Raw genomic sequence first — 27,127 nt, 5'->3', positions numbered from 1 at the left:
CGAGCCAGACCACAACCCCCAGAGGTGGGTATCACTGCGCCTTTTGCATTTTACAGATAGCGAATTGAGGCTAAAAGACAGAGAGCAACTTGCTGGCAGTTACTAAGGCAGATAACCAAGACAGTTGACGAGTCTAGCTAAGGCTTTCACTTAAATCGTCTCACTCCACCCTTACTACAACTGGGTGGGCTAAATAAAGCCAGGCCCTTTGCACTCGTTTTTTCTTTTAATCTTCATGCAACTCTGGGAACTAAACATCATTTACTCTCATTTTATTGATGAAGAAACTGACGCTTGAAATAGTTAAATCCTTCTCCAAAGATCACAGAGCTGCAGCCTACCATTTATTAAACGCGTATTGCATGATGCCAGGCACAGTGATCACTTACTTACAGGCATTATTCTCTCATTAAATGCTCCCTACAATCACATGATATTGCTATTCTTATTGTCCCCATTTACCGATGAGAGAAATAGGTTCAGAGAGGGTGAGTGACTTGCGCAAGACCACACAGCCAGCAGGTGGCTGAGGCAGGATTCACACGCTAGCGAAGAAGCAGATCTGGAACTCAAACCCAATTCTTCTGACTGCAGCCCAGGGATCCTTCTCTCACACCCCAGGGCCTCGCTCCCTGCTAGCCTGGCTGAAACAATCAATGACCCTCAGGTAGGCCAGGACCCCTCATCATCGAAGTCTTAGGTAGCTTCTTAGGTTGAAGAAAACTCTTCTTCCCCCGCCCTCCCCAGAGAGATCCAGGTCAACTGGAGGTGGCTGGAGAGAGAACCGGTCGGCAGGGTGGCGGCGGGCGCGGGGCGAGGCCGTACCGCCTGCGGAAGAGGCTCCAGGACCTCTGCGCGTTCCAGCGGCAGAGCCGGGTGGGTGTGGTCCGACTGTCGGGCTCCCGCCCCCTCCTCCCTCTTTTCCTCCCTCGCCTTCTAGCTCCCGGAGCCGGCGGTCCCGCGGGCACGCACTGCCTGGGCTGGACGACCTCAGGCCGGCTCCCGGTGAAGCGCCGCGGAGGAGCGGCCCAGCGCGCAGAGCCCGGGCGCTGGCGAGCGCCCGCGACCTTCCCCTCCGCATCGGCGCAGCGCCGAGCTGGCGCATCCGCCGGGCCCCGGGCACGGCTGACCGCCGGCGGGCTCCCCCGCGCGCCGCAGCTCCCCACGCCCCCGCGCCCCGCGGCAGGGGCTGCGGCGAGATGGCCGCGCGTGTCGGCCTCCTGCTGCGCGCCCTGCAGCTGCTGCTGTGGGGCAGCCTGGACGCCCAGCTGGCGGAGCGCATAGGCCAGGAGCTGCACAGGGAGGCAGAGGTACGCGGTGTATGCGGGGCGGAGAGGGGTCCGCGTGCTTGAGACCCGCCAGAACTTTGCAGTTAGGCGGCCCAGCGGTCCCATCTGAGCTGACAATCTGCGTTACCCTCCCCCTATCCTCCGCACCCTTCACACTTGCACACAAAGAGCCTGGGGCAGCATTCTCCCCTGAGCCAGGGCTGAGACCACACAGGCACGCGGATCTACTTTGATTTTCCCGGACGCGGGGGAGGAGGGAGCGACAAGATGGGACAGACAGGCAAGAGCTGAGAGAGAAGGAACCCTTGCACCCCAGTTTGGCACGGAGCCACTGTCCCTCCCCGCCTAGGCTGGGGAGATTTGGCAGTTCATTCATTGGATGCCCCAAGCCCTCCCCGAGTGAGTGTCGGACGCTGTGGAGGCCCCCAGATCGGTGCGGTGGAGAGGGTACTGCTGACCGGCCCTGGCCCGGCGCACAGGACACAGCACTGGCTTCTGGGCTGGCGCTGCCGCTGACCAGCTTGGGCAAGTCAGCGCCCAAGCTCAGAACTAGTTTCTTCATCTGTAAAATGAGTAAGAATAGTGTACTCTTAAGATTGCTTCTAAGGAGCTTTCAGCACTGCTTCAGGACTGATCTTGAGAAAGGGGGTCAGGGAGGTGGAGGTCAACCTTAAAGATGTCCCATTTCATTTTCCTCCTTTGGACTCAATCGCTTGCTGTAGGTTGCACAAGGGGAACTTTTGCAAGGTCAGGGTGGGGATCAACTTGGGGTGTCTATTTTCTACATAAAGGTGATTGTAGTAATACAACAGTATCATTTCTTTCTTCCCCCAAAGAAGCATCTCTGTCTGTGTTCTTAGCTCTTCTCAAGATTAGGACTGGGGTCTCCACTGTTTACAGGGTAAGGGATTTGGGAAACCTGCAGAATGAGGAGGGCCCTATCTGAATTGCTCTTCCTTCCATCAGCCAACTCCCACCGCTGTTCTGGAATATCTGATAATGACCCTGCTTCAACAAGGGGGTCCTAGGCAAGCTCCTTCGCCCCTCCCCTTCCAAGCACTGGTCCCTTGCTTGCGCTCTCTGCTTTTGCACATTCCAGAATCACTTTGTTTCTCTGAATTTACTATCTTACAACATCAAGTGCAGAGTCCTCGTGGCCCCAGGAGAAGGCTTCTGTCTACTAAGCCAAGTCTTGTTAAGAGTCCCACCCCACCTCTCCCCAACTCCGGGTTTCAGGTGATCTTTGGCAGGAGAACAGAGACAATATCTCTGCCGCCCGTGCCTGTGGTGGCCCCAGATGGAGAGAATTTCACCTTGGGGTGTGCTTGGGAAACGTAATATCTAGCAGATTGAGTCTCTTTCAGCATATTTAATGTAATTGGGAGAAGGGGATTTTAAACTCTGGGAACAAGAAATATTTTAAAAGCATAAAACACTCTGGAAATGTGTAATGGATATGTGTCTCTAAATGTGTATGCATGTACATGCATATGTATATTTATGCAAATTGTGTGTGTGTGTGTGTGTGTGTGTGTGTGTGTGTGTGTATGTCTCAGTATGTCTATATGTGTTTCTGTATATGGTCAATTGCATGGGCTTCAGTGTCAGACAGACCTGTGTGCAAACCATGGGTCAATCATTTAACGTCTGTGAATCTGTTTTCTTCTCCGTACAGTGGGGGTTAATAATGCCTGTTTCACAAGATTGTTCTGTGGTTTCACTGAGATAATGTATGTAAAATGCCCAGCACAATGCCTAGTACGTAGAAAGCCGCCTGTAAAAGGAAGTTGCTCTCAATGTGGTTGTTATTATTATTATCTTTATCATTATTTTAGAGAATAGAGCTTCAGATTAAAGTCCTGGCTTGGTGACTAGCTCTCCTACAACAATAACATAGGATAAAGTATGTAAGGCAACTATTTTCAGCATTGAACAATAGGCAGCACGGGCTATAATTCCTGAGACGATGTTGCAGTTACTATGACTACATTACAGATTACCCCAAAACTTAGCGAGGTAAAGTAACCATTTATTATGTTCACAGACTTTGTAGGTCAGAATTTCAAACAGGGCATATCAGGATAGCTTGTCTCACATCAAGATAGCTTGTCTCTATCTGGAGTTGGAATCATCTGAAGGCTGTTTACTATCTGTCCATTGATGCTGGCTGTCAGCTACGGGGGAGCCTCAGTTCTTCTCCAGGTGGGCTTATCCACGTGGTCTCTCCAGGGCTAGTTTGGGCTATGGGGGCTGGGTCTCCAGGATGAATGTTCTGAGAGAGAGAGAGAGAAGGGAGACAGAGAAGCAGAAGTTGTCTCCTTTTTATGATCTAAACTAGGAAGTTGCATAGCATCACTTCTGCTGTACTCCATTGGCTAGAGCAGTCACCAGCTCCCATCCAGGTTCAAGAGGAGGGAACATAGACCCCACAATTGATGAGAGGAGTGTTGAAGTCACATTGTAAGAAGAACATGGGAATGGGAGATATTGTTGTGGTCATTTAGGGAAGTACAATCATCCACAGAAGGGAAACTCACCAAGTGAGCTCCATGATCACCCCAGATTGGCGCAGTGCAGGGAGCTAGACCCCAGCAGTGCACAGCAGTCCTGCTGAGCTCATGGGCAAAGGTCAGAGTTCAGGACACAGAAGGAAAGAAAGAAAAACAAGCTATGTAATCTTAGGCTAGTCCCTTCACTTCTCTAGGCTGCAGTTTCCTCCTCTGTAAAATAAGGGAGCTAATTTCTTTTTTTTTTTTTTCTTGTGAGGAAGATCAGCCCTGAGCTAACGTCTATCCTAATCCTCCTCCCGTTTTTTTTTGCTGAGGAAGACCGGCTCTGAGCTAACATCTATTGCCAATCCTCCTCCTTTTTTTCCCCCAAAGCCCCAGTAGATAGTTGTATGTCATAGTTGCACATCCTTCTAGTTGCTGTATGTGGGACGCAGCCTCAGCATGGCCGGAGAAGCGGTGCGTCGGTGCACACGCGGGATCCGAACCCGGGCCGCCAGTAGCAGAGTGCGCGCACTTAACCGCTAAGCCACAGGGCAGGCCCTGGGAGTTAAATTTCTTAAATGACTTTTAAGATTCCCTCTAGTGCTAACATTCTTTGGCTTTCGTGTGTTTGTATGCTTGTGCCTCTGTGTGTGTGTACGTGTGTGTATTCACTTCATCTGCCTATGTGTCCATGTCTGTCTGTCTGGATGTCACTTTATGTATCCCTGTGCCTTGTGTGCATGGCTCTCTGTGTCCCCTGTGTGCACACAAAGTAATAAAGTTGAGGGCTTTCCAGAGTGGGCTTTGTCTGGGAGGAGACTGACTACTTACAAAGCTGCATTATGAACAAGTTCATTGTTGCCCACTTAGGAAAACTCGGGCTGCTCACAACACTAGTGAGTAGGAAGAGCCTCCACTGTTGAGTTGCAAGATTGAGAGTTGATGAAAGAGGTCATCACCCTGGCACCCCTCCCATTCCTAGCCAGGCCCTGTCCTATTCTTGGGTGACACAGACTGTCCCAAGGGATCTATCTACCATGCTTTGCTTGGCCCTTCTTTAGAACAACCAGGCAGTATGTCCAGGACGTGCCTTCCACTTGGTGGTCTGTGCATATCTGCACAGCTACTCTCAGTGTGCCAGTACAACAAGGAGCTGGGTGGTTTGTTTCTCCAGGGAGACATTAGAGCTTCTGTGGAGTATCCACCCCCAGATGCAGTGTCTGTTTCTCATACCCCAGAGCCATTCATCTGACTTTTTGTGAGTCAGAAACCCAGAAGCACGGGTGTGGAAGCCGTTCCCAAGAGCTCAGCTCAGTGACTCATGGGTACAGAGTGAGTAGAAGTGCAGAAGGGTCCCAGAGGACCACGAGTTGGTGGAAAAGCAGTTGTCAAGCCAGCTTGAAAACCAAGCGAGCTAGCAAAAGCTGGGTTGTGGAAACAGGAACAAAGAAGGGAGAGAAGAGTGGACAACTCTCCTTAAACCCAACCTTGGTTAGGGCATTTTGTGCCCTAAACTTAGCCCCACAAGCCTAGTGAGGACCCTGAATCCCTACAGCATGGTTATTTGGCACTAGAAAAAGTACAAGACAGGGTCTGGATGGAGACTGGCCAGCTAATGTTTTCCAACTTCCTTAAGGACGGAAAATGAAAGGGGGAGCGGGAATTATAGTAAGAGGTATCCAGGTTACACCCAGACAGAACTTTGTGAATAGGGACTAGGGACAAGGGAAAGGAGGTGAAGAGCAAGGGAGTCAGACAGAAGGAAGGCAACGCCTTTGCCCAAAATAAAGGAAGAGGGCTGAACAGGCTCCTCTGCCCTGAGGCCTTCAGTAGGCTCCAGGAGCCAGAGAGCAAAAGCAAAGCATCCTGGAAGCAGATGTCTGTCTTTGTGAAGGAACACGCTTGAGTCCAGTTGAACGTCTGTGCCTTGTCAGACGACTAGTTTGGAGTGTGACAGGAGATGTGATCCCAGCCTCTACTGAAAGCCGGAGTCCACCGCCTGAGCAGCTCCTCCCTCTGCCCTGCCCCTGGACCTGCTTGCAGAAGAGACAGAAGGAATCCAGCTAGAAACACCCCTTTTTCATATTTGAGGGCCATCTCCCCAGTGGAGAGAGCAACCTGGCCCTGCTCTTTCAGTTCTAAAGCCTCTGAGTCACTCGTTTGAATGTGAAATAGCACATCCTGGGGTAGGTGTCAGAGGACTCAGATTCAAGTATTGGTTCTGTCGCTCACTAGGACCCTTCAGCAAGACACTGTGCTCCCCTGAGACTTACTTTCCTCATCTTTAAAATGGGAATAACAACATTTGTCCTGCCTGTGCTCTTGCAAGGTGTTTGTGAAACTCAAAGAAGGTGTAAGATCCTTAAAAGCGCCACAGTAGTCAAGAGCTCACTGTGTTCCTGATTTCCAGAAAACATGTGTATTTCTAGAACACGCCAAGGCAGAACGCCCACTATCATTCCTAGCATCTTGTCTTGGCTAATAATTCTTTTTTTTTTTTAAAGATTTTATTTATTTATTTTTCCCCCCCAAAGCCCCAGTAGATAGTTGTATGTCATAGCTGCACATCCTTCTAGTTGCTGTATGTGGGACGCGGCCTCAGCATGGCCGGAGAAGCGGTGCGCGCCCGGGATCCGAACCCGGGCCGCCAGCATCGGAGGGCGCACACTTAACTGCTAAGCCACAGGGCCGGCCCTTGGCTAATAATTGTAAGGTGTATTGAGTGATAAAAACAATTACATAGAGTCACTATGGAAAGACTAAAATCATAGAAAACATAGTGAGATGGAATAAATCACAGGTAAAGCAACATGGTTTCTGCGTGAGCTTGCGATTTTGCAATTTTTCATTCTTGGTTTCATTTTTGCTGCTGCAATTCTTTGATATGGAGGATGCCACAGCCACTCTGTGGACACGAGACTGGAAGCTGGCCCCTCCTAGACTCATCTACCAAAGGTCCCTTCCAGCAGTAAAGCTCTGTGACTATAGAGGGAAAAAATAACGTTTTTCATGGGACAATTATCATAAAGCTTTACCAAAGCATCTTCTTACTGGATTTTCATAGCAGTCCTGTAAGAAACATAAAGCAGTATTCCTACCCCCATTTTATACTTTGGGGCACAGAAAGGTTAAGTAACTTTGTCATAGGTCACCCAGCTAATCAGTTGCAGAAGCAAGGATGGCATAAGAGACGGAGCTGAAGTATATCTTAGCTCTAATCCAACCCCTCATTTTATAGAAGAGGAAACTGAGGCCCAGAGAGGCCCTAGACTTGCCTAAGGACACACAGTTAGCAGCAGCACCAGGAATAAAACTCAAGACACTCAGCCTGGTGTTCTTGCCCTGCCAGGCCAGTGACTCAGTTCTTGACTCAGGCCTGGATTCATTTTGCTGCACCTGATTGCTAGTCTTGCCCTGCTCAGAAATGACCAGAATTTCCCCTTCCCTCAGGCACTAAACGGGCTGAACTCTACACACCCTCCCCTGACAAGTCAGGACAGATGCAGGACTAGAACCCCCAGAGTTCGGATTCCACTCAGCTTTCTGGATCCTGGGGAGAACCATTTTCATTTTTCCCAGACAGCTCAGCCACTCCCAGGGCTTCTCAGAGGCCACTGCTCAGGAAAGTGGCCCCAGCCCTGACCTACTGGGTGAGGCAGGTTGGCACAAGCTTTTAGGCCCAAGCAGGATGAATCACTGAAGGGGCACAGCCCTCTAGCTTCCTCTCCGTTCAGCTCAAGCCCTTGGGCTCCCCAGGAGACAGGATGGGTGGAGAACACCTGGTGTTGCAAGGCAGAGAAGGGCAGGCTGGGCCCTGCCTCCATGAAGGGGGCGGGGTGACCCCAGGTGGAGCTTAGGGAGTCCCTAAAAGAACACAGTTACAGGGGCCGGCCCCGTGGCTTAGCGGTTAAGTGCACACACTCCGCTGCTGGCGGCCCAGGTTCGGATCCCGGGCGCGCACCAACGCACTGCTTCTCCGGCCATGCTGAGGCTGCGTCCCACGTACAGCAGCTAGAAGGGTGTGCAGCTATGACATACAACTATCTACTGGGGCTTTGGGGGAAAAAAATAAATAAATAAAAATTATATTAAAAAAAAAATGAACACAGTTACAACCCCCAGGAAAACTGCAGCCTGGAAGGGACATGACTCCTCCAAAGTGGTTAGTGTCAAGTTGGGATGAGAACCTTCCAGTTCTTCATCTTCTCCAGGCGTCCCTTTGCCACGCTGTGGCCTGCCCCATAGCCCTGCCCTGTCTCCCATGCAAACTAAAGGCATTCCTCTCACCTTTGCAGGAGAAACTGAGGCACGGCAAATGGGCTCACAGAAGAGGGTTAGGGACAGCTGCAGGAGCAGAGGGCGTCTCAACCCTACCTGCTCCCCACCCAGGGATGCGGGTCTGCCTCAGCAGAACTTTAGAGCACTCAGCACTGGCGGTATTAAGAGGCCCCTTCCTTGAAATTAAAAAAATTTTAAATATGTGCATATTAAACACAAAATAAGTATAAGGGAGTCCTTAAGTCCTGATAATCCCCATTATAATGCTTCAGTGCTTTTATGGAAACACAAAATGCCAAATTCTTAAAATTTCTTTTTCTCATTCTTTTGCTGTCTCTTGGCTGGTGTCCTGGACACAGCTCACTCTGCCTACTGGGAATTCAGCTCTGCCTTGCAGCCCACAGGGTCCCAGAGGAGTCAGGAAGAAAGGCCCAGGGCTGCCCCTCTGATGGACCCCTGAAAAATCCTCCACCCCTGTCCTGCCCTCCACCCCACCTTGCCTGCCAAAGTACCAGGCATGGCAGCCCAGCCAGGAAACAGGAGACGCCACTAGTCAATTTCCACCCCCCACCCCCTCTGTCCAAGGCTTCATAGTTCCAGAACCAAAGCCAACTCCCTGATAAGGGCTGGGCGGGTTTGGGGGGAGGGGCACAGGGAGTGCCAGCCTGTTGGCCTGTGACCCAGTCTCTCCCAAGTCACTCAATCAGCGAAACTGCTTCTAAGGAGACATTAATTCCCTGGCTTCCTTAGAAAGTCATTCTCCATCCCCACAAGGACACAAGGAAGAGAACCAGGCACCTGGCTGGGGTGAGGCAGGTCTGAGATAGAGCATCTGAATGGAGAACAGAAGTGTAACTGCCTTGTTCAAAGCAGTTCCCATCTCACAGATCTGTTGTGTTCCAAAAGTCTGTTGTTAATTTTCCCTCTAAGGTAAATCAACTAGATCAACTGTTTACCAAGCATTTACTATATACCAGGCCCTATGCTAAATGTGCATTGCTTCATTTAATCTTTCTGAGAATCCTGTGGGATTATTCTTGTTCTCACATTGTAGGTGAAGAAACAGAGACTCAGAGAGGTTAAGTAATTTATCCCCAGCCACTCAACAGAGTCACAGTGGGGAAGAGATTCTTGATTCCAAGCCTGGTGGCTATTCCATGATGCTGCACTATTTTGAGCAGCAAATAGTCTTCCAGATAAAGCCACTAGAACTCCTCTAATCTATTATGTATCCCAAAACAGTGTACATTTGCAAAGGGAAAAAAGAAAACAATGCTGAAATACTAAGAAATTTATGCAGAAAAACAATACAATAGACTTGGAAAGTGTTCTGTTGCTTAGAATAAGCTTTCCTTATAGAAAGTGGCTTTATTGAGAAGATGCGGAGGTCACTGAAGATGGACGTAATGAAATCCACAAAGAGGAGGCTGGATTCTTGCAAAGGCTGAGGGCTTGCCCATCCTGGCTCTTAGTGCCTAGTTTCATTCCCAGCTTGTGCCTTTTCCTTGAGGCAACAGCTATGATTGGAGTTGATTTGAGTTTAGAAATACAGCAAAGTGAGTAAGGGCACAAAGAAGACAGACAATTTTTTCTGTATAGATAACACAGCAAGGAGGGGTACAAATGAAGAGATGGTGTGTGTCTTGTATAAGAATTAAACAGCCGAGGGCTGGCCCCGTGGCTTAGTGGTTAAGTGCGCGCGCTCCGCTGCCGGCGGCCCGGGTTCGGATCCCGGGCGTGCACCGATGCACTGCTTCTCCGGCCTTGCTGAGGCCGCGTCCCACATACAGCAACTAGAAGGATGTGCAACTGTGACATACAACCATCTATTGGGGCTTTGGGGGGAAAATAAATAAATAAATTTAAGGAAAACAATAAAAAAGAATTAAGCAGCCGAGGTGACATTTTTTTTTAAATCCATTGATGAGTCTTTATCAGTGAGAAGGGCAAGCAGGGATCCAAGTGCATCATTTCTCAGAGGGGTAGGACTGGGGATCGGTAAGGACAATGAGTCACACGTGTCTCTCCACTGGCCTCCAAGAACTTGGTCACTAAGAGAGCAGCTTCCAGGTATGTGAAGGCAGGCAGTGAGTAAAAGGCATTTGGGCCGTGGGATAGTCTCTGATTTTCTGGGGGGATCTCGTTCAGATCCACAGCTTCACATCATCTACATGCTGGAAGACTTGGCTTCTCCTTTGAGCGCCAGCCTCAGCCAGCCAGTGCCACTTGACATCACCGCATTAATCTCATTCCCATCAGACCCCATCTCTTCCTCCCTCAGGCTTCTTCAGACAGTAAATGGCATCACCTTCCAAAGCAAACATTTAGGAGCCATCCTGATTCCTCCCTTTCTTTCATTCCCCACAATTAATCCATCATCAATAAATAAAATTCACATTTCTTACCCTGGCTGACAGTCCTGCCTCTCTCTCTGACTTCATCACACGCCCGCCTTCTTCACACTTACTGTGCTCCAGCCTTCCTTCCATTCCTGAAACACATCAACGTATTTCCTAGCTCGGGGCTTGCATTTGCCGCTCCCTCTGTCTGGAACGCCCTTTCCCGCCTCATTACATGGCTACGACTTCTCATTCTTTAGGACTCAGATCAAATGTCTGCTCTTCAGAGGGTCCTTCCCTGACTTCCTGAGGTAAAGTTTCTAAGTTATTCTCACTCACATCCCTGGGGTTGTTTTCTTTATAGCACCAAAACTATCTCCTTTATTTATTTGTTATCTATGTTTCTATTGTCTGTCTCTATCCACAAGTATATAAGCTCCTTTAGGGCTATCTTGTTGATCATTGCACCTGGCAGGGTACCTAGTACCTCATAGGAATTCACAAATGAATGAATGAAAGGAGGAAGTTGGAGGTTTCTAATTCAAAAAATACTTCTCCAGAGAGTCAAGTTTTTATATAAACCATAGAGTTGAAGGTAAGTACATTTGTTGTTCATAAGGCCTTAAATATATCTGCATTTGAGGGGAGGAGAATTGTTTAGGAAGAAACCAGAATTAGAGAGACAATTAATTCCAATCCATGGGGCCGGCCCCATGGCTTAGTGGTTGGGTGCACACGCTCCACTGCTGGCGGCCCCAGGTTCGGGTCCCGGGCGCGCACCGATGCACCGCTTCTCCGGCCATGCTGAGGCCGCGTCCCACATACAGCAACCAGAAGGACGTGCAACTATGACCTACAGCTATCTACTGGGGCTTTGGGGAAAAAAAAACGAGAAGGATTGGCAATAGATGTTAGCTCAGAGCCGGTCTTCCTCAGCAAAAAGAGGAGGATTATCATGGATGTTAGCTCAGGGCTGATCTTCCTCACAAAAAAAATAATAATAATAATGCCAATCCAGGCGCTGCAGAGCTGACAGGTGATTAACTCAACTGCTGACCAATAGAGAGAAACTTCCTAGAGAGGTGAGAGGTTCAGGAGCAGAGTTGAAGCACGTGGATCGTGTATATTTACATCACACGTACAGGGGCCGGCCCGTGGCTTAGCGGTTAAGTGCGCGCACTCCGATGCTGGTGGCCCGGGTTCGGATCCCGGGCGTGCACCGACGCACCGCTTCTCCGACCATGCTGAGGCCACGTCCCACATACAGCAACTAGAAGGATGTGCAACTATGACATACGACTATCTACTGGGGCTTTCAGGGAAAAATAAATAAATAAAATTATAAAATTATACATCACACGTATTATAACAGCTACTCTGTATGGAGCCCCTGCTAGTACAGGCACTGTGTTAAGTGTTTTATATTCACTATTGTGATTAATCCTCACAAAAAAACCTGCAAAGTAGGTACTATTTCTAAGCCCATTTTACAGATAAGAAATCTGTCATGTAGAGAAATAGCTTGCTAATTGGGGTTTAAACCCAAGCCAGCCTGACTCCAGAACCCATAACTCTACTGTCCAGCATGCTCTGCCAGACTCCGGACCACACCATGAGATGGGCAGGGTAGGGACTGCTTGGCCAATTTTAGAATTAAGCAAGCTATGATTCAGAAATATTGAGTGACTTGCCCAATGTCATCCAGCTGATCAGTGGTGGCTTGGAACTGAGTGCAGGTCCTTCTGACTTTGATCCCAGGACTCTGTCTGCTACAGCTCATAGGCACTAAAAGGACTAAAGATGAGACTGGGCACGATGTATGTGCCACGGACCCTTGGAGACCAAGGGAGAGGAACAGATGCCACACAGTGGGAAAAGCTGACATTCCTCTCTCCCCCAGGCATTCCTGGAGAAGTATGGATATCTCAATGAACAGGTCTCCAAAGCTCCCACCTCCAGGCAATTCAGCAATGCCATCAGGTAGGATGGAGGGATGTAGAGGATGTGGGGTGCTGCAATGCAAAGCTTGGTTCTCCTCCTTCCTCCTCCTGGAAGCCTCACCTCCCACGTGTGTCCAGGAGGTCATTGCTCCCTCCCTCCCCTGCACCCAGCCTCCTGCTGTCTCCAGGGAAGCTCCTTGCCCTCACCCCCATCACCCACCCTCCCTTTGTGGTCCTTTATCTCAGTTCCTCCTGACAGGGAGTTCCAGTGGGTGTCCCAGCTGCCGGTCAGTGGCGTGCTGGACCCCGCCACCCTGCGCCAGATGACGCGGCCCCGATGTGGGGTTGCAGATACTGACAGTCAGGCGGCCTGGACCGAGAGGGTCAGTGCTCTGTTTGCTGGACACCGGGCCAAAATGAGGCGTAAGAAACGCTTTGCAAAGCAAGGTGAGCATTGTTAAAATCTAGCCAAGCTGGGGTTCTCCAACATCCTGTAGCCCCATGGCCAGAAAAGAAACAGCTCAGCCTCTCACTGGGCTTTGTCAGTAACCTCTTCCCTAGGGTGGGAGAGGGGGACGCAATGGGACCCGTCCACTTGAGGACCATGTTTGTGAACACAGACGTTTAAATCAGAAGTGAACCTACATCGATGAATTTTCATCGTGCAAGCATTTTCCAGAGCAAACCCCATCAAGCCCACTTAATTCCTTGATCAATTTGCTGTGCAGGGCAGTTAAACTATTGCCAACATTTTCCTTGATATTTTACTGAAGTTATTTTGATCAGAATCGATTCTTTTTTCATAAGAACTGTTCAACAAAGATGTGAATCATCGATCAGTTTTATTTTGTCCATAGCACTTTTTTTGTGTGTGTGTGAGGAAGATCAGCCCTGAGCTAACATCCAATGCCAATCCTCCTCTTTTTGCTGAGGAAGATTGGCCCTGGGCTAACATCCGTGCCCATCTTCCTCTACTTTATGTGGGATGTCGCCACAGCATGGCTTGACAAGCAGTGCGTCAGTGCGCGCCTGGGATCCGAACTTGCGAACCCAGGGCTGCCGAAGCAGAGCACACGCGCTTAACTGCTATGCCACGGGGCGGCCCCCATAGCACATTTTTTAACAGCTTTATTGAAATATAATTCACATACCATACAATTTACCCATTTAAAGTGTACAGTTCAGTGGCTTTTAGTATATTTGCAGAGTTGTGCGACCAATACCACAATCTAATTCCAGGACATTTTCATCACTTCGAAAAGAAACCCCATACCCATTAGCAGTCAATCCCCAGTCCCCCTCCCCCAGGCCCTGGCAACCACCAATCTACTTTCTGTCTCTATTGATTTGCCTGTTCTGAACATTTCATCATAGCACATTTTACGCATTACAGTTTCTGCTGTTGTGATTTTCCTTTTGTCGTTTTGGTGTTTTCTTCCCTTCTCCTCCTCCTCTTCCTCCTTCTTTGTCCAAATCCAATCTTCCGGGGTCAAATGTTACAGATCTAAGATTCATGAAAAGAAGATTTGATTCTTCGTTGATTCCCCACCAATAACAAGTTATACTGTGTGCAATTTTAACATCTTGTTTGTACTAAGTCTAATTTTCTGTGATGAATTTTCACAGTTTTTGAGATTTCTAACCAGATGAGGGTGTTCAGTCAGGTTTTCATCTATAATTATTATTACTATGAGTACTTTCAGCCATTGCCTTTTTTAATTTGTGTTAACTACTTTTACTGACAATATCCATTATGAACAGGACAGAGGGCATATAGTTTGTTTTTATTTCTTAGCTAATCCTGAGGAAATTGTAGGCGGTTCCCCTCAGCTGTTGAGGGTGGCTGTTTCCAAGTGTGTGCCAATCCAATTCCGCTGTATCTACACATCCAGCCACTCTGGGTCCCCAGTACTGACCAGCCACGTTCCTGATAAAGCAAGGAGGCAGTGATGGGGTCCATATTCTGAGGTCAAGATGTCCCTGGTGTCAACCTGTTCTGTGTCCCACTGTGTTTCTGGACAGCAGAGGGGAACAGAGGAGAAGCGTGAGCTGGAGCGATGTCCCTGGAGCTGGGCCTCTGGGTTCAGCTGTTGACCCGGACGACGTCACTTTGCTCTGTTTCCTCATCTGAGGCCCTTTCAGATTGCAAAGGAGAGACGGTCCCTGATTACCCAGGAGAAGGGGCTGCTTGTGAGAATACAGAGGCAAGTGGGGCAGCTCCTGACACAGTCTCAGCAGCGGCCCTTCCAGGCTAGAGTTGGTGTCTCGGAGAATTGGGACAATGCCTCCCCAGCATTCAGGGCGTGACCTGAGCACAAGGGATGCTTCCTTCTGCCAGCATCTCATCTTCTCATGCCTCATGGGAGGATCTGATCTAGTCCGTTTGTCACTATCCAATTTGGACCGTCCCTTTTAGACAGAGATTCATACTGAACCATCTCCCAGGCGGGTGGCCTTGCCTACCAGCTTAGCCCCATTTCATTGTCTGACACTGATCCCCTGGTCCAGACAGCAGTGGCCAGGTGAGACAGAGAATTTCCCTGTTGTTCACAACATGAAACACAGCAATTTGACTTCCTTTATCTCCTGGGTGGGAAGACATTCCCTAGAAAGGACCTGAGGACTTGGCAGGCACTGAGCATTTCCTATGCCTTAGGAAAGAAAATGTAATAATGACAGTTAACACTTACTGAGCATTTATGATGTGCCAAGCACAGTTCTAAAGGGATTAACTCATTTAATCCCATAACAAACCTATGAGATAGGTACCATTATTATCTTCATTTTACAGATGGGCAAACTGAGGGACAACGAGCTTAGGCAACTTTCCCAGGGCCACATAGCCAGGGTGTGGCCAAGCCTTCCTGTCATTGGGAGGATTGAGATTCTAGATATGAAAAATCCCAGATCCTGGGTAGGTGCTTCAAAAATGAAGTGGATTCCTGGGCTGGCCGACTTTCCATTATGTGGGTGAATGCTATGCAGGGTAGGGTTGCCAGATAAAACACAGGATGCCCCCAGTTAAATTTGAATTACAGATGAACAACAGATAACTGTTTTGTTTTCACATACGCTAAAAAAATCATTAGCTGTTTATATGAAATTCAAATTTAACTAGACATTCCATATTTCTATTTGCTAAATCACGCAACCTCATTCCAAGCACCTGCTCCCTCTGGGCCCGCAGGAATGATTTTCAATCCCCCTGCTCCCTCACAGAGCTGGAGGGGTGGGGAGCACAGGGGTGATTCTGGGGTGGGAAAGGAAGGAGAAGGGAATGGATATTTACTCAGCACTCACCCCATGCCAGGCAGCTTCACATTGCTATTTCATTTGCTATTTCATTTTTACCAGGAGACAGGTCTTATCAAGCCCACTTTGCAGGTAAGGAAACTGAGGCCTGCAGAGATTCCATAATTTGTCTTGTAAGGTTGTAAACAGGGCTCCTGGGATTCCAACCCTTGTTCTTTCCACAGTATCAGTTACCTCTTGGGAGTCAGGAATCCAGGGTCCTCCCCAGGCAAGGAGTCTAGCTCTCTTCCCCTCCCCATCTTGTTTCCCTTCTCTCTTCCCTTTTAGATTTTGGAGCAAGTGGGGGTGGGGGGTGCGGCGTGCAGTGCCAGGTGCTACTGTGGGCTGGACGTCACCATGGAAACCAGCCCTGCCAGGCCAGGAGTTTGTGATGGGGCCTGAAGTTGGCCAGCCTCGTGCAAGGACACAAATCTGGGAGAAGACAGGGGAGAGGGCTCAGGCTGCTGGACGGGGCAGGTCCTTCCTTCCTGGCAGGCACACCAACGACCCTCCGCCCGGCTCCCCTCCCAAGGAAAATTAGTCATTTTCTCTCAATTCCTGTTCTTATTTGTCTTCCCTATCCTCTCTCCAAAACACACACACACAGTTTCACAGAAGATTTTTATCCTGTGAGCTGTCACCTTCACTGGCTACCTAGAGTGAGAGAATCGCCCACCCTCCCCCTTTCTTGCCTGTGGAGTGAGGGGCCTCCCTCGCTGCAAAGAGGCAGAAGGAGCTGCCTCACACTTTTCTAGAAGCTTGAAGGTTGTGGGGAGAGTCTGGGAGTTGGTCACCCACAGCAGGGTGTGAAGGAGCCCAGTACCAGCCAGTCCAGGGCCGGGTGAAGACTTAGAATGCAACTAGAAGTGTTATTGGCACATAATGAACCCTTAGGTGGGCGGCGCCTCTGAGCTCCAGGCCTTCCCTCCGCCTTCCTTGTCTCCCTCCCTTCCTTAGAATCCTCTCTTCCCTCCCTGAGGGTTGGTCACTGGCCGGGAGGGGTTGGGTGGCCGCCAGGCCAAACAGGCCCCGAGGAGACAGCATTGCCTTGAATGGAGCTTGGCTCAGGGGTGGGAGAAGGGGCATTCCCCTCCCTGACTCCCATGGGGGATGGAGGGAGGAAAAGACGCTCAGCTCCTCTGCTCTCTTAGACCCTCCCTTTCATCTGGAGAATTTCAGCTCCTGCAGAGCGTCTGCTTTGACCCAAAGACGTGGTGTTTAGGCAAATTTATGAGCCTTGAGTCTTAGCAAATGTGCCTGCCTATCGTGTGGTATAGTGGAAAGAGCCCTGGATTAGGTGTCGGCCTGGGCTCAGGGCCTCGGTTGGCTACTCACTCATTCTGTGACTCTGAGCAGGTCCCTTCCCCCAGTCTCAATTTCCCCAAAATAGAGCACAGACACGTTGGATAAGGAGATGGCCAAGCTTCTATGACTTCACTCCTCCTGCCTGGTCTGGGCAAGGACTTCCCCAGGACAAAGGGGCAGGAGGTCTAAAACTTCAACCGCCCCTCCAAGGGGAGAGGGGGCTTTGCCCGCTGGCCTGGCCTCCCTGCCCTGTCCACTCATCATCCATGCCCCAGGGATCTGGTCCATTTGGGAAACTGAAGCCCAAAAGACGACACGATTCTTGTGCCCTCCCTGGGCCCAGAAGTCCTGCCCCTGAGCTGTGAGTCTTCCACTTGGAGTCACAATCTTGGCCCCTGAGCTCGCAGGGCTCAGAAATGGCCCATGAAAATCTCAGGATCTGGACCTTCTAAGCTCTCTGGTCCTGGGGGCATGGTGAGCTGCAGAGGGACCAGTTGACCTGGGGCTCAGGCAAGAGGCCAGAGTCTCAGTTCTCAGGGAGGAACTGCAGTTTTGGGCAAAGGAACTTTAGAAACTCTTAACTAAGTGGAGATGGAGAAATTTCTCTCTCTCAGTGACAAAACACACCCTTTGTTCTTATTTGTTTTCACCTCAGAGCCCTCCAGAGTCCCTGAGGAAGTAGGGGGAGGCTGAGGGGTCAGGGAAGGACCTCGAATAAATGGGTCTTGTGGTCACTTGTCAGCAGGAGGCCCGAGGCTCTGGAAAGGGAGGCGGCAGGAGGGCGTGAGAGGTGGAGAGGAGGAAGGGGTGAGGGGGCCGTCACAGCTGGGCCCTGGTGGCCCCACCTCTCTTCCATCCGGACATGGTAGGTAGGGCCTGGGATCTGCTGCCAGCAAGAGGAGCAGAGTGCTTTTCAGGCTCAGCCCAGGCTGTAGAGAAGAAGACTCCAGACTAGAGAGTTTTTCAGGTTGGGGGCTTTTCCTGGGCAGAGGCTGCATCTCCCCCATCATACTACGACCTCCCCAGACCAAGCCACTAGGCTGGGGGCTCTCCAGGACAAGGGTAGTCCTGTCTACCAAGAGCAGTGTCTCCCCAGCCAAATGTAGGGCTTCCCAGGGCAAGGGCTGTGTCTTCTCCATCAGATCAGGGACTCCCTGGCAGAGGGCCTATCTCCCCATCATCCAGGTCCATGGGGACCAGTCCCAGGCTCTGCAGGTATGACTGACATGGCCTCTCTGGGTGGCAGGCAACAAGTGGTACAAGCAGCACCTCTCCTACCGCCTGGTAAACTGGCCCCAGCACCTGCCAGAGTCGGCCGTCCGGGGGGCTGTGCGCGCCGCCTTCCAGCTGTGGAGCAACGTCTCGGCGCTGGAGTTCTGGGAGGCCCCAGCCACAGGCCCTGCTGACATCCGCCTCACCTTCTTCCAAGGGGACCACAATGACGGGCTGGGCAACGCCTTCGATGGCCCAGGTGCTGACACGGAGCCTCTCTCCCACACGGCAGGAGGGGAACCCAGCTAGGAGAGGCAGTCTAGGGAGGGCAATGGAGCATTCACTCTCCCTTTAGCCTTGGCCAAGCTGTATCCCCCTCCAAAGAACCCTCAGTCTCCTCATCTGTAGAATGGGAACAATGGTCCCTGCCCTATTATACATCACATGGCTGAGGGGACAGCCAGATGAGGTTCTGCATGGAAAGTGCTTTGCAAACTAAAGAGTACTGTCTATTCTGGGAGAACCTTCTGAGGTCCCATCATCCATCCCCTGCCTCTAGACAGGCCTGTGCCTCTCTTGTTCTCCAGGAGTGGATGTTCTCCAAACCAAGCCCCTAAAAACATCCAGAGGCCACCACTGCCCCACTCCTGCCCTCCCACACCCACTACCACAGTCACTGCCATGGGGCGAGAGCATTCTACCCCTTGCCTGCCACGGAAGTGCTTCACATCCCCACAGCCCCAGACAGTTCTCCTGGTTGCCCCCAAGCTAAAGGGCTTATGGCTGCAGTTTAAGCTGCTCTCCTCCCATTCTCCCCAATACTGGCCTTCAGAACCTGAATGAGGGCTGTCTGTGCATCTCCTCCCCGCGAATGAGGAAAGGAGACCTGATTGGAGCCCTTCAAGGTGGAGACGTAAGCCCTGTGTGGCCCAGGAGCTCAGGCCCCACCTGCCTTGCACTCTCCTGCTTTCCGTCAAGTCCACTCAGAGCAAAGCCCACTTCAGGCCCGGCTGCTGGGACCAGGGTAGGACTGGAAGAAATCTAAGCTTTTTAAGAATCCACATGTGGCACACAGGTGCTTGCACGTAACTCACTTCACCCATGATATCTACACGAGATGTTTATATCCATACCCAGATAGAATCTGGTAACTGAGACAGCACTGACCTGGGAGTCAGCTCTCTGATTTGGGACAGGTGCTCTGTCTTTTTGAGTTTAGGTTTTCTCCCTTTGAAACCTGCCCGTCTGTCTCCCAGGATTATTGTCAGAGTTGAACAGAAGGGACTAACATTGCTCAAAACAGCTTGAGGCATATTCAAAACAGGAGACGTGTTCCCCCTCACATGACCAACTCTCCATGCCCCATGAGGCTCTCCTTTAACGGCGGTCTCCCAACCTTTGTCGGTCCCCATGAGCCTGGCCTCCAAGAAGGCAATGCTGGAAGAGCCCTCAACAAGCTTCTAAGCCAACATTTCCCCCGTGCAGTGTGCTGACCTCTGCCCCTGTGGAAAGTGAACTGTGAGGGGTGGGGTCCTGGAAACCGCATAACTGATGAGCTCCATCTGTGGCACGCTGCAAGCTGGAGAATCACTGATGCAGCCCAACTCCCTCTGCTCATTCCTGTTACAAGCAGGAGGTAGAGACCTACAGAGGGGCCCTGGCAGAGGGAAGGCAAGAACGCAAGAATATATAGATATATGCTTTTTATTAAAGAAACTATGCATACGCATAAACACACCCAGTACCCAGATCACAAAACAACATTACCAACACTCCAGAAGGTCCCATCATGCCCCCTTCTGGGGTAACCACTATACCTACTCCTAGATCTTTTTGAAAATAATTCCTATGTAGCATTTATTATGTGCTGGGCGCTAAGTCTTATATGTGACATACACATATACACACATCCCTTTTTAATTCTCAAAACAACCTTGTGAGGAAGAAGCTCATTATCATCATTCCTATTTTCAGATCAGGAAGCTAAGACGCAGAGGGGTTAAGCTACTTGCCCAAGGTCACACAGCTGGTAAATGGTAAAACCAGGACTGGAACCCCGGCAGTTTGGCCCCATGCTATGTGTACGCCACGTTGCCTCTTAGGCGTCCATACCCCACAGCCTAGTCATGTGTTCCCTGCTCCACACTTCAGCTTCTGCTAGACTTAATTAGGAGGGAAATTATGTAGCAGAAAACAGCCACACGCGCCCCAACGGCATTAGCGCCGGGCGGTGGGAACTTGGGAGCGTCGCGGGCAGTGGCTCCCCTGACCCTCTGCGCCGCCTGCAGGGGGCGCCCTGGCGCACGCCTTCCTGCCCCGCCGCGGCGAAGCGCACTTCGACCGAGACGAGCGCTGGTCGCTGAGCCGCCGCCGCGGGCGCAACCTGTTCGTGGTGCTGGCGCACGAGATCGGCCACACGCTCGGCCTGACCCACTCGCCCGCGCCGCGCGCGCTCATGGCGCCCTACTACAAGAGGCTGGGCCGCGACGCGCTGCTCAGCTGGGACGACGTGCTGGCTGTGCAGAGCCTGTATGGTGAGCCCCCAGCCGCGCCCGCAACCAGTCTCACCCCTGCCCCCCCACCCCGCGCCTCTGGTGTTTGGACACCCGTTTCTCTGATAGGATCCCCCATCGTAAGCTCAGGAATCTGGCCTCCCAGTCACCGGTCCTGAAGCCTCAGGCTCCCCTCAAATCTGAAAAACCTCGGGCTCCTGATCCCGCATGCCCCGCCTCTAGCAATCCCATCCAATTCCTGTGCACAGCGCCCCTTCGCCTTCCAAGTCCTGCTTCCTGCCCCATCCCCAGCCTCGGCAGTTCCTCTCGCATCCCTGCCCCATCACCCAGACCCAATCCTTGGCCCCACCTCTTCCCCTCTCCCAGACCCTTCATTCCTGCTCCCAGTCCTGCTTACTATCCCCCAACCTCCCTCCTCCATGACGCTGATGCCCACTTCTGCCCAAGCCTGGGCCTCTGCCCGGCGGTGGACTCAGACAAGGCCTTCTTCTGCGGAATGAACTGGCCAGTGCTGCTGCCCAGCGACCTGCCTGGACCCCAGGCCTGCCTCAGCCCGGGGCTGTCTCCCTCAGAGTGCCGGGTGCAGAGGCGGGGCCAGGAGCCCTGGGTTCAAGTCATCGTTCCTTTCCTGATTAGCAGTTGCTCTTGGGCAAAGCATTTCCCCCCTGAGAGCCCTCAGTTGTACCTTCTGAGAAAAGGGATAATAATTGAGGCCCTGCTTACCTCACAGGGCTGTTGTACTCGTGGGTATGAACATGCTTTGTAGCCTAAGAAACCCACACAAATGTAATAATAACAGCTGCAATTTCATGAGTGTCTACCATGGGCCAGGCACTTAACACACAACACACCCATGAGGTAAGTACCTTTTTGTTCACAGATGAGGTGAATGGGGCTCAGAGAGATTAGGTAACTTATCCAAGGTCACACAGCTAAGAAGTTGCAGACCAGGATTCAGGAGCTGGTGCCAAATTTTAAGCTTGTTGGACTCTGCCTCACTCTCATAAGTATAGTAATGTCATTAAGATAATTGCTGTAATTATTACAGCCCAGGCCCCTGAACTCTGCCCTCATGTCATCTGTGTTGCCCAGGACTCAGAGAAGAGGATCCTCTGCCTTCTTAGTTCCAAACCCTTGTTTGGTCCCCCGCTCCAATTTTATCTCAGTAGGTTCCTCTTTCCCAGACTGTTCGGTAGGAGAGAGAACTTCTGAGTTTAGTGCTATGGTTAATACCAACAACCAAGGATAACTCTTAACCCCCAACCCCTGCTCTCCTTCCCTGCCCCTCGTATCAGATAATGATAAAAGGAGCCAAGGGGGAGGTCTTGAGCCCTCAACACCCCCCCACAACCAGTATGTGTTCTCTCCCTCTTCTCTCCTTCCCCATGAAGGGAAGCCCCAGGGGGGCTCAGTGGCCATCCAGCTCCCAGGAAAGCTGTTCACTGACTTTGAGGCCTGGGACCCCCACAGACCCCAGGGAAGGCGACCTGAAACCCAGGGTCCTAAATATTGCCACTCATCCTTCGATGCCATCACTGTAGGTAAGATGGTCCCACCCACGCCTCACCTCCTTCTTCCCTCCTCCCCCACATCTCCAGGGGGTCTCCAGAGCTGGAGTATAAGGTGGGGGGGGATGAATGATAAGATCCAGATATCCCAAGCCACAAGCGTTCTTGGTGTGGGCAGCAAGCCCACACCAAGCAAAACACTGCTTCCTCCTGTGCATTTTCCCCTCCGCCAGCTGTGCACACTACATCCTCTCTGGTCACTTGGGGAAGTTGGGTTCTAGAAAAGCACCTTCCCTGGAAGGAAGGCAGGAGGCTGATGGTCACTCCTCAACTCCCTCTTGTCTCCGGGCAGACGGGCAGCAGCGACTGTACATTTTTCAAGGGAGCCACTTCTGGGAGGTGACAGCTGATGGCAATGTCTCGGAGCCCCACCCACTACAGGAAAGGTGGCCTGGGCTGCCCCCCCACGTTGAGGCAGCAGCAGTGTCACTGGAGGATGGAGACTTCTACTTCTTCAAAGGTACCAGCCCTGGGGCAGATGAGAAAATTGAGGCCTAGAGAGGAGAGGTGACCTGCTCAGGTTCAAAAGAAGGAAGGAGTCTCAATTCCAGTCTGAACCTCTGGCCCCAGGGAACTCTGCCAGGACATTCCTTCAGGGATGGATGGGGAGGGGGGCGGGAAATGTGTCAAGGTCGTCCCAGAGAGAGAGGGTGGGAGAGTTTGAGAGAAGAGTAGAGGGAAGCAGAGAACCACTCCTGAGCTCTGCAGTTCAGCGGAGAATGGTACCTTCCTTGGAATCCTGGCTGTGTGAGGTTGGGCTTGTCACTTAACTCTTGGAGCTTGAATTTCTTGAATGGGAGAAATAATCCCTCAAGTTTGTTGGGGAAGGAGGATTAAGAGAACATAATGTCTGAGAAGTGCGCAGTATATTACTCCAGGAAATAGAGTTCATTCATTCATTCAACAGATATTGAGTGCCTTCTATTCACTAGACACGGTTGGAGGTGTTGGAATACAAGAGTAAAAGCAAAACAAAACTCCCTGCCCTCATAGAACTGGTAGTAGTCCTGGTTGTGAAGGAAGCCCCTGGCCTTCCTTGGGTTCCTTCTTTCCTCACCCAGGAGGGGGCCTGCTCCCCAGGGAAGGGTAGATAGGCTCCTTCAGCGCTATCTGCCCTCTGCTGACACTTGTTGGAAGTCTAGGCCACAGCAGTCCCTCCCCTACTGTTTATAACTAATTTTTAATGTGATCCATTTTGATTATCGTGAATACTAACCACCTAGGGCTCCAACGAGAGGGCAAGTAGAGGTATGGGGGACAGAGGTGGGGTGGAGGACCAAAGGGCGAGAGCCGCCGGCTCACCCTGGCTCTCCCAATGCCCCACAGGGAGTCGATGCTGGAGGTTCCAGGGCCCCAAGCCAGTGTGGGCTTCGCCACAGCTGTGCCGGGCAGGCGGCCTGCCCCGACACCCCGACGCGGCTCTCTTTTTCCCTCCTCTGAGCCGCCTCGTCCTCTTCAAGGGTGCCCGCTACTATGTGCTGGCCCGAGGGGGGCTGCAGGTGGAGCCCTACTACCCCCGAGGCCTGCGGGACTGGGGTGGTGTCCCTGAGGAGGTCAGTGGCGCCCTGCCCCGGCCCGACGGCTCCATCATCTTCTTCAGAGATGACCGCTACTGGCGCATCGACCAGGCTAAACTGCAGGCCACCGCCTCGGGCCCCTGGGCCACAGAGCTGCCCTGGATGGGCTGCTGGCACGCCAACTCAGGGGGCGCCCTGTTCTGAAGGCACCCCCACCTCTTAGTGAACTGTTGGTACCCTCCTGGCCCACTTGTGTCCCCTGCCCCAGGGGCAGAAGCTGTCTTGGAAGCTCTGAGCCTCCCTGCAGAAGACCCGGCAGGGAAGTTTGTCTGCATTTGTTCCCTGGGGAATGTGGCGTTGTCTTTGTGCTGTCCCCACCACAAGGAGGTGGGGCTGGGATCAATCCAAGGAGAAACCAAAAAGGGTCTCAGACCCCATGGCCCTTTCCCCAAGGACTCTTTTCTCCTCAAGCTTGGGGGATTTTGTTTCTTCTGCTAAAGGTGCAGTTCTGTCTATAAGGCAGCAGCACTGGGCAACCAGGGAGGATGCAAAACTCAACAGAGAGGTTGGGACCATTTTGCAAGACTGTCCCCTTCCCCTCAAGACCTCTTGGTTGAGTCCTTGGAGAACTGTGCCTTATTTAATCAGAGGCCCCACCCCCAGGAAGCCTGCATGGGTTGGGTTCAAGGGTCACCAACCTCAGAGGCCCTGAGGGGGGTCAGGACCCAGAGCAAGAGGGAGACTGATGCAGGCAGGCTTGCTGGGCCCTGGCTTTTTGTGGGGGGCTGGAATAAAGAGGTGCCCCCAGCTGGAGCGCCTGGAGGTGCAAACCAGCCATCCTTGGAATGGTTTCCAGGGAGAGCAGGTGGGCAGGATGCTGAGGAGGCTGAGACCATGCCCTTCCATCCAAGCCAGGGCCAGGGCTGTGTGTGTGTGTGTGTGTGTGTGTGTGTGTGTGTGTGTCGTTGTGATGGGGAGAGGGGCCTGCTTCTCCTCAGAAAACAAAATATCCTTGCTTCCCCTCACCCCCCAGGCCAGATGGAGAACCACATGTGGCAGGGAGAGGACAGGGGCCTCTCTGGAGGTCTGCACTGCTGCAGGGCTGGGGGCTCTGCAGGCTGGGGGAGGCCCTGTGCTCACAATGGCCTCATTCTCCAGGCCACACACGCAGCATTCCAGGAGCTCCTGCTGGCTGGCCAAGAATAGCTGGGATTCCTGGAGAAGGAACCAGCTCCCCAGCCTCCCTGTCTTCTGCCTCAGCCAGTCTCAGCATTTTAGCATCTGGTTCTCCGGTCCAGCCGCCCTCCACACCAGCCAGTACCTCATCTGCACACACATTGACCTCAGCAAGACCAGGCTTCCAGGGGGAGAGGAGAATGGCCTGGCAAGGTTCAGCCCTCTGCTCCCACGGGCATTCCTGGCCCTGTGCCTCCATTTTCTTCTCTGCGCAGTGGGGAGAATGGCCTTTGACTGCCCTTGGATGCAAGTGCTTTGTACTGCCCGGTCCGTGGGGGGGGGGGGGCGGAGGGAAGAGGCTCTAGCCCTGCCCTTTTTCCCTCTGGCTTGAACCTCAGGGAAGGGGAAGAAGGTCTGTCTTCATTACCCTCCCCAGAGCCAGAGGAGCCGCCTCTCCCCACCTCAAGGCACCGACACTTGGATTAGAGGCTTTATTGAATGATTTGAGGGAAAGGGGCAGGTTTCTCAGAGGGGTGAGGGAACCCAGAGGGTATTTTCTCTAGGCGATGCCTCTGCCCGTCAGGCCAGAAGGACCTGAAATACCCAAAAGAATGTGAGGCTGTGCCAGGGGACGCGAGTCAGGTGGGCGGCAGGCACTGGGTGCTGCCCGGGGGCGGGAGCCCTCAGGAGGCGCTCAGGAGGAATGGAGCACCAGGTGATGTTGGGTTTGGCATTAGGTGGGCGCTAGGTGACAGGTGGGGACGCCCCATCAACCGTGGGCCTTCTTGCCTGAGGAGGGCGCTCCGGGAGGGCGCCTCTGAGAAGGGGCAGTTCTGTGGAATGTGCTGGAGAGCGCTCCGCGTCATGGGAGAGGAGAAGGTTGCAGGGAGTTTGGGGTCAGGCGAGAATGGATGGCACAAAGGCTGGAAGTGGGGACGCTCAGGGGCTCCCGGCGGCCCCCGCCCCTCCCGAAGCCCGCGCCTCGCCCAGATCCGGGTGCTCCAGAATGCAGTGCGCCACGAAGGCCGGGTGGCTGTGCAGGTTCCTGCATTTCTTGCAGAAAAGGATCTCGCAGCGCGCGCAGCCCCCTCTGCGCGGCTGTTGCCGCCGCGTCTCCAGCACGCACGGCTCCTCCGGGAGGCTCCGCTTCCTGCGGGCGGGGACCTGGACGCTCAGCGCACCGCGCCGTCCCCTCCCGCCGGGGGCCCCGGCACACGTCCGTCCCGCCCGGGCCGAGGGCGCACCCTCACCTGTCGGCGAGAGCCGCCAGGCCGCCGAGCAGCGCGAAGGGGCTGAGCCAGCCCCAGAAGCCGCTGTCCGCGCGCCGCAGCAGCGCCACCTGCTGGGTGCTGGACTCCTGGCGCAGCGGGCAGTAGGACACCGAGTCCCGCTGGCCCTCGCCGCCCTCCGCGTCCTGGCACTCCGCCTCGCCCTCGGCCGCGCTCTCCTCCGGCAGCCTCTCCTCGTCCTCCTCCTCCAACCCCTCCTCGGCTTCCTCCGCCTCCTCCTCTCTGGCCCGGGGCTCCTCCGGTTCCTTCTTCCACAAAGGGGTCTTCACGCCTGCGGGCGGGCGGGGAGGAGGTCAGCGCAGGCCCGCTGTCCCCAGTGAAGAGCTCAAATACCCTGACTGTTGCCCACAACCCGACCCCCCAAAAAGGCAGGCGCCCGAAGGACGGTGCGTAGGAGATGCACAGGGACAGCAGGACTCCCAGAATCCTGCAGAGTTTGCAGGATTTCCCTGCCTGGCCGCTCCCGACTTCCCAGATTTCTGCACTTCCTAGCTGAGGATTCCGGGCAAGACACGTCGCTTTTGTCAAGCTCCGTTTCCTCAACTGTAAAATAGTAAAAAGTAATGCCTGTCTCAAGGGAGGCGGGGAAGAGATCGCGTCTGTGTAAAGCGCCCAGGCCCGAGCTCTGCAGGCTGGAAGCAATCAACAGGAGGTAGCCAGGAGGACTGTGAACCCGGAGGAAATGATGGCTCATCACGCCTTCCTTCTAATCTGGTGGGTACCGATCTCTGTGTGGGCTGTCAATAAACATTAAGTGCACTCATTGGAATGTTAATAGGTGGTGGTTTATATTTTGTTTTCTGGATGGGATTTCTTTCTTCAAAGTGGGCCCCTCGAGGAAGCCCAGCATCACCTGTGGCGGGGTGGAGAGGCAGGTGGGCACACCGCTTCTGCATGATTAGCAAAAGGTACCTCCGA

General features: G+C 52.6%; 2 protein-coding genes across 2 annotated transcripts; one reads left to right on the top strand and one right to left on the bottom strand.

Annotated features, from left to right (window-relative positions):
• Positions 1–1,007: 1,007 nt before the first annotated feature.
• On the top strand, positions 1,008–27,127 carry MMP28 (matrix metallopeptidase 28). The gene is made up of 8 exons (XM_058560404.1): positions 1,008–1,310; positions 12,299–12,378; positions 12,598–12,785; positions 18,181–18,405; positions 20,435–20,680; positions 22,051–22,200; positions 22,520–22,687; positions 23,554–27,127. Exons 1-8 carry the CDS (start codon positions 1,200–1,202, stop codon positions 23,946–23,948), a joined length of 1,563 nt encoding a protein of 520 aa, XP_058416387.1. The 5' UTR covers positions 1,008–1,199; the 3' UTR covers positions 23,949–27,127.
• C18H17orf50 (chromosome 18 C17orf50 homolog) lies at positions 25,815–26,490 on the bottom strand (the record flags this gene model as incomplete). Its single annotated transcript, XM_058560406.1, has 2 exons — positions 25,815–26,070; positions 26,171–26,490. Coding segments are annotated over 2 exons (531 nt in total), but the record flags the coding sequence as incomplete, so codon positions are not given.

This window comes from Diceros bicornis, chromosome 18, assembly GCF_020826845.1.
Source record: "Diceros bicornis minor isolate mBicDic1 chromosome 18, mDicBic1.mat.cur, whole genome shotgun sequence".
NCBI classification, from domain to species: domain Eukaryota; kingdom Metazoa; phylum Chordata; class Mammalia; order Perissodactyla; family Rhinocerotidae; genus Diceros; species Diceros bicornis.
This window is presented reverse-complemented; position numbering and strand designations above follow the sequence as displayed.

Coding starts and splice junctions, on each gene's coding strand:
- MMP28 (XM_058560404.1), top strand. CDS start 1,200: ATGGCCGCGCGTGTCGGCCTCCTGCTGCGCGCCCTGCAGCTGCTGCTG. Junction 12,379..12,597: donor CAATTCAGCAATGCCATCAG/GTAGGATGGAGG, acceptor TCCTCCTGACAG/GGAGTTCCAGTGGGTGTCCC. Junction 20,681..22,050: donor GGCTGTGCAGAGCCTGTATG/GTGAGCCCCCAG, acceptor TTCCCCATGAAG/GGAAGCCCCAGGGGGGCTCA.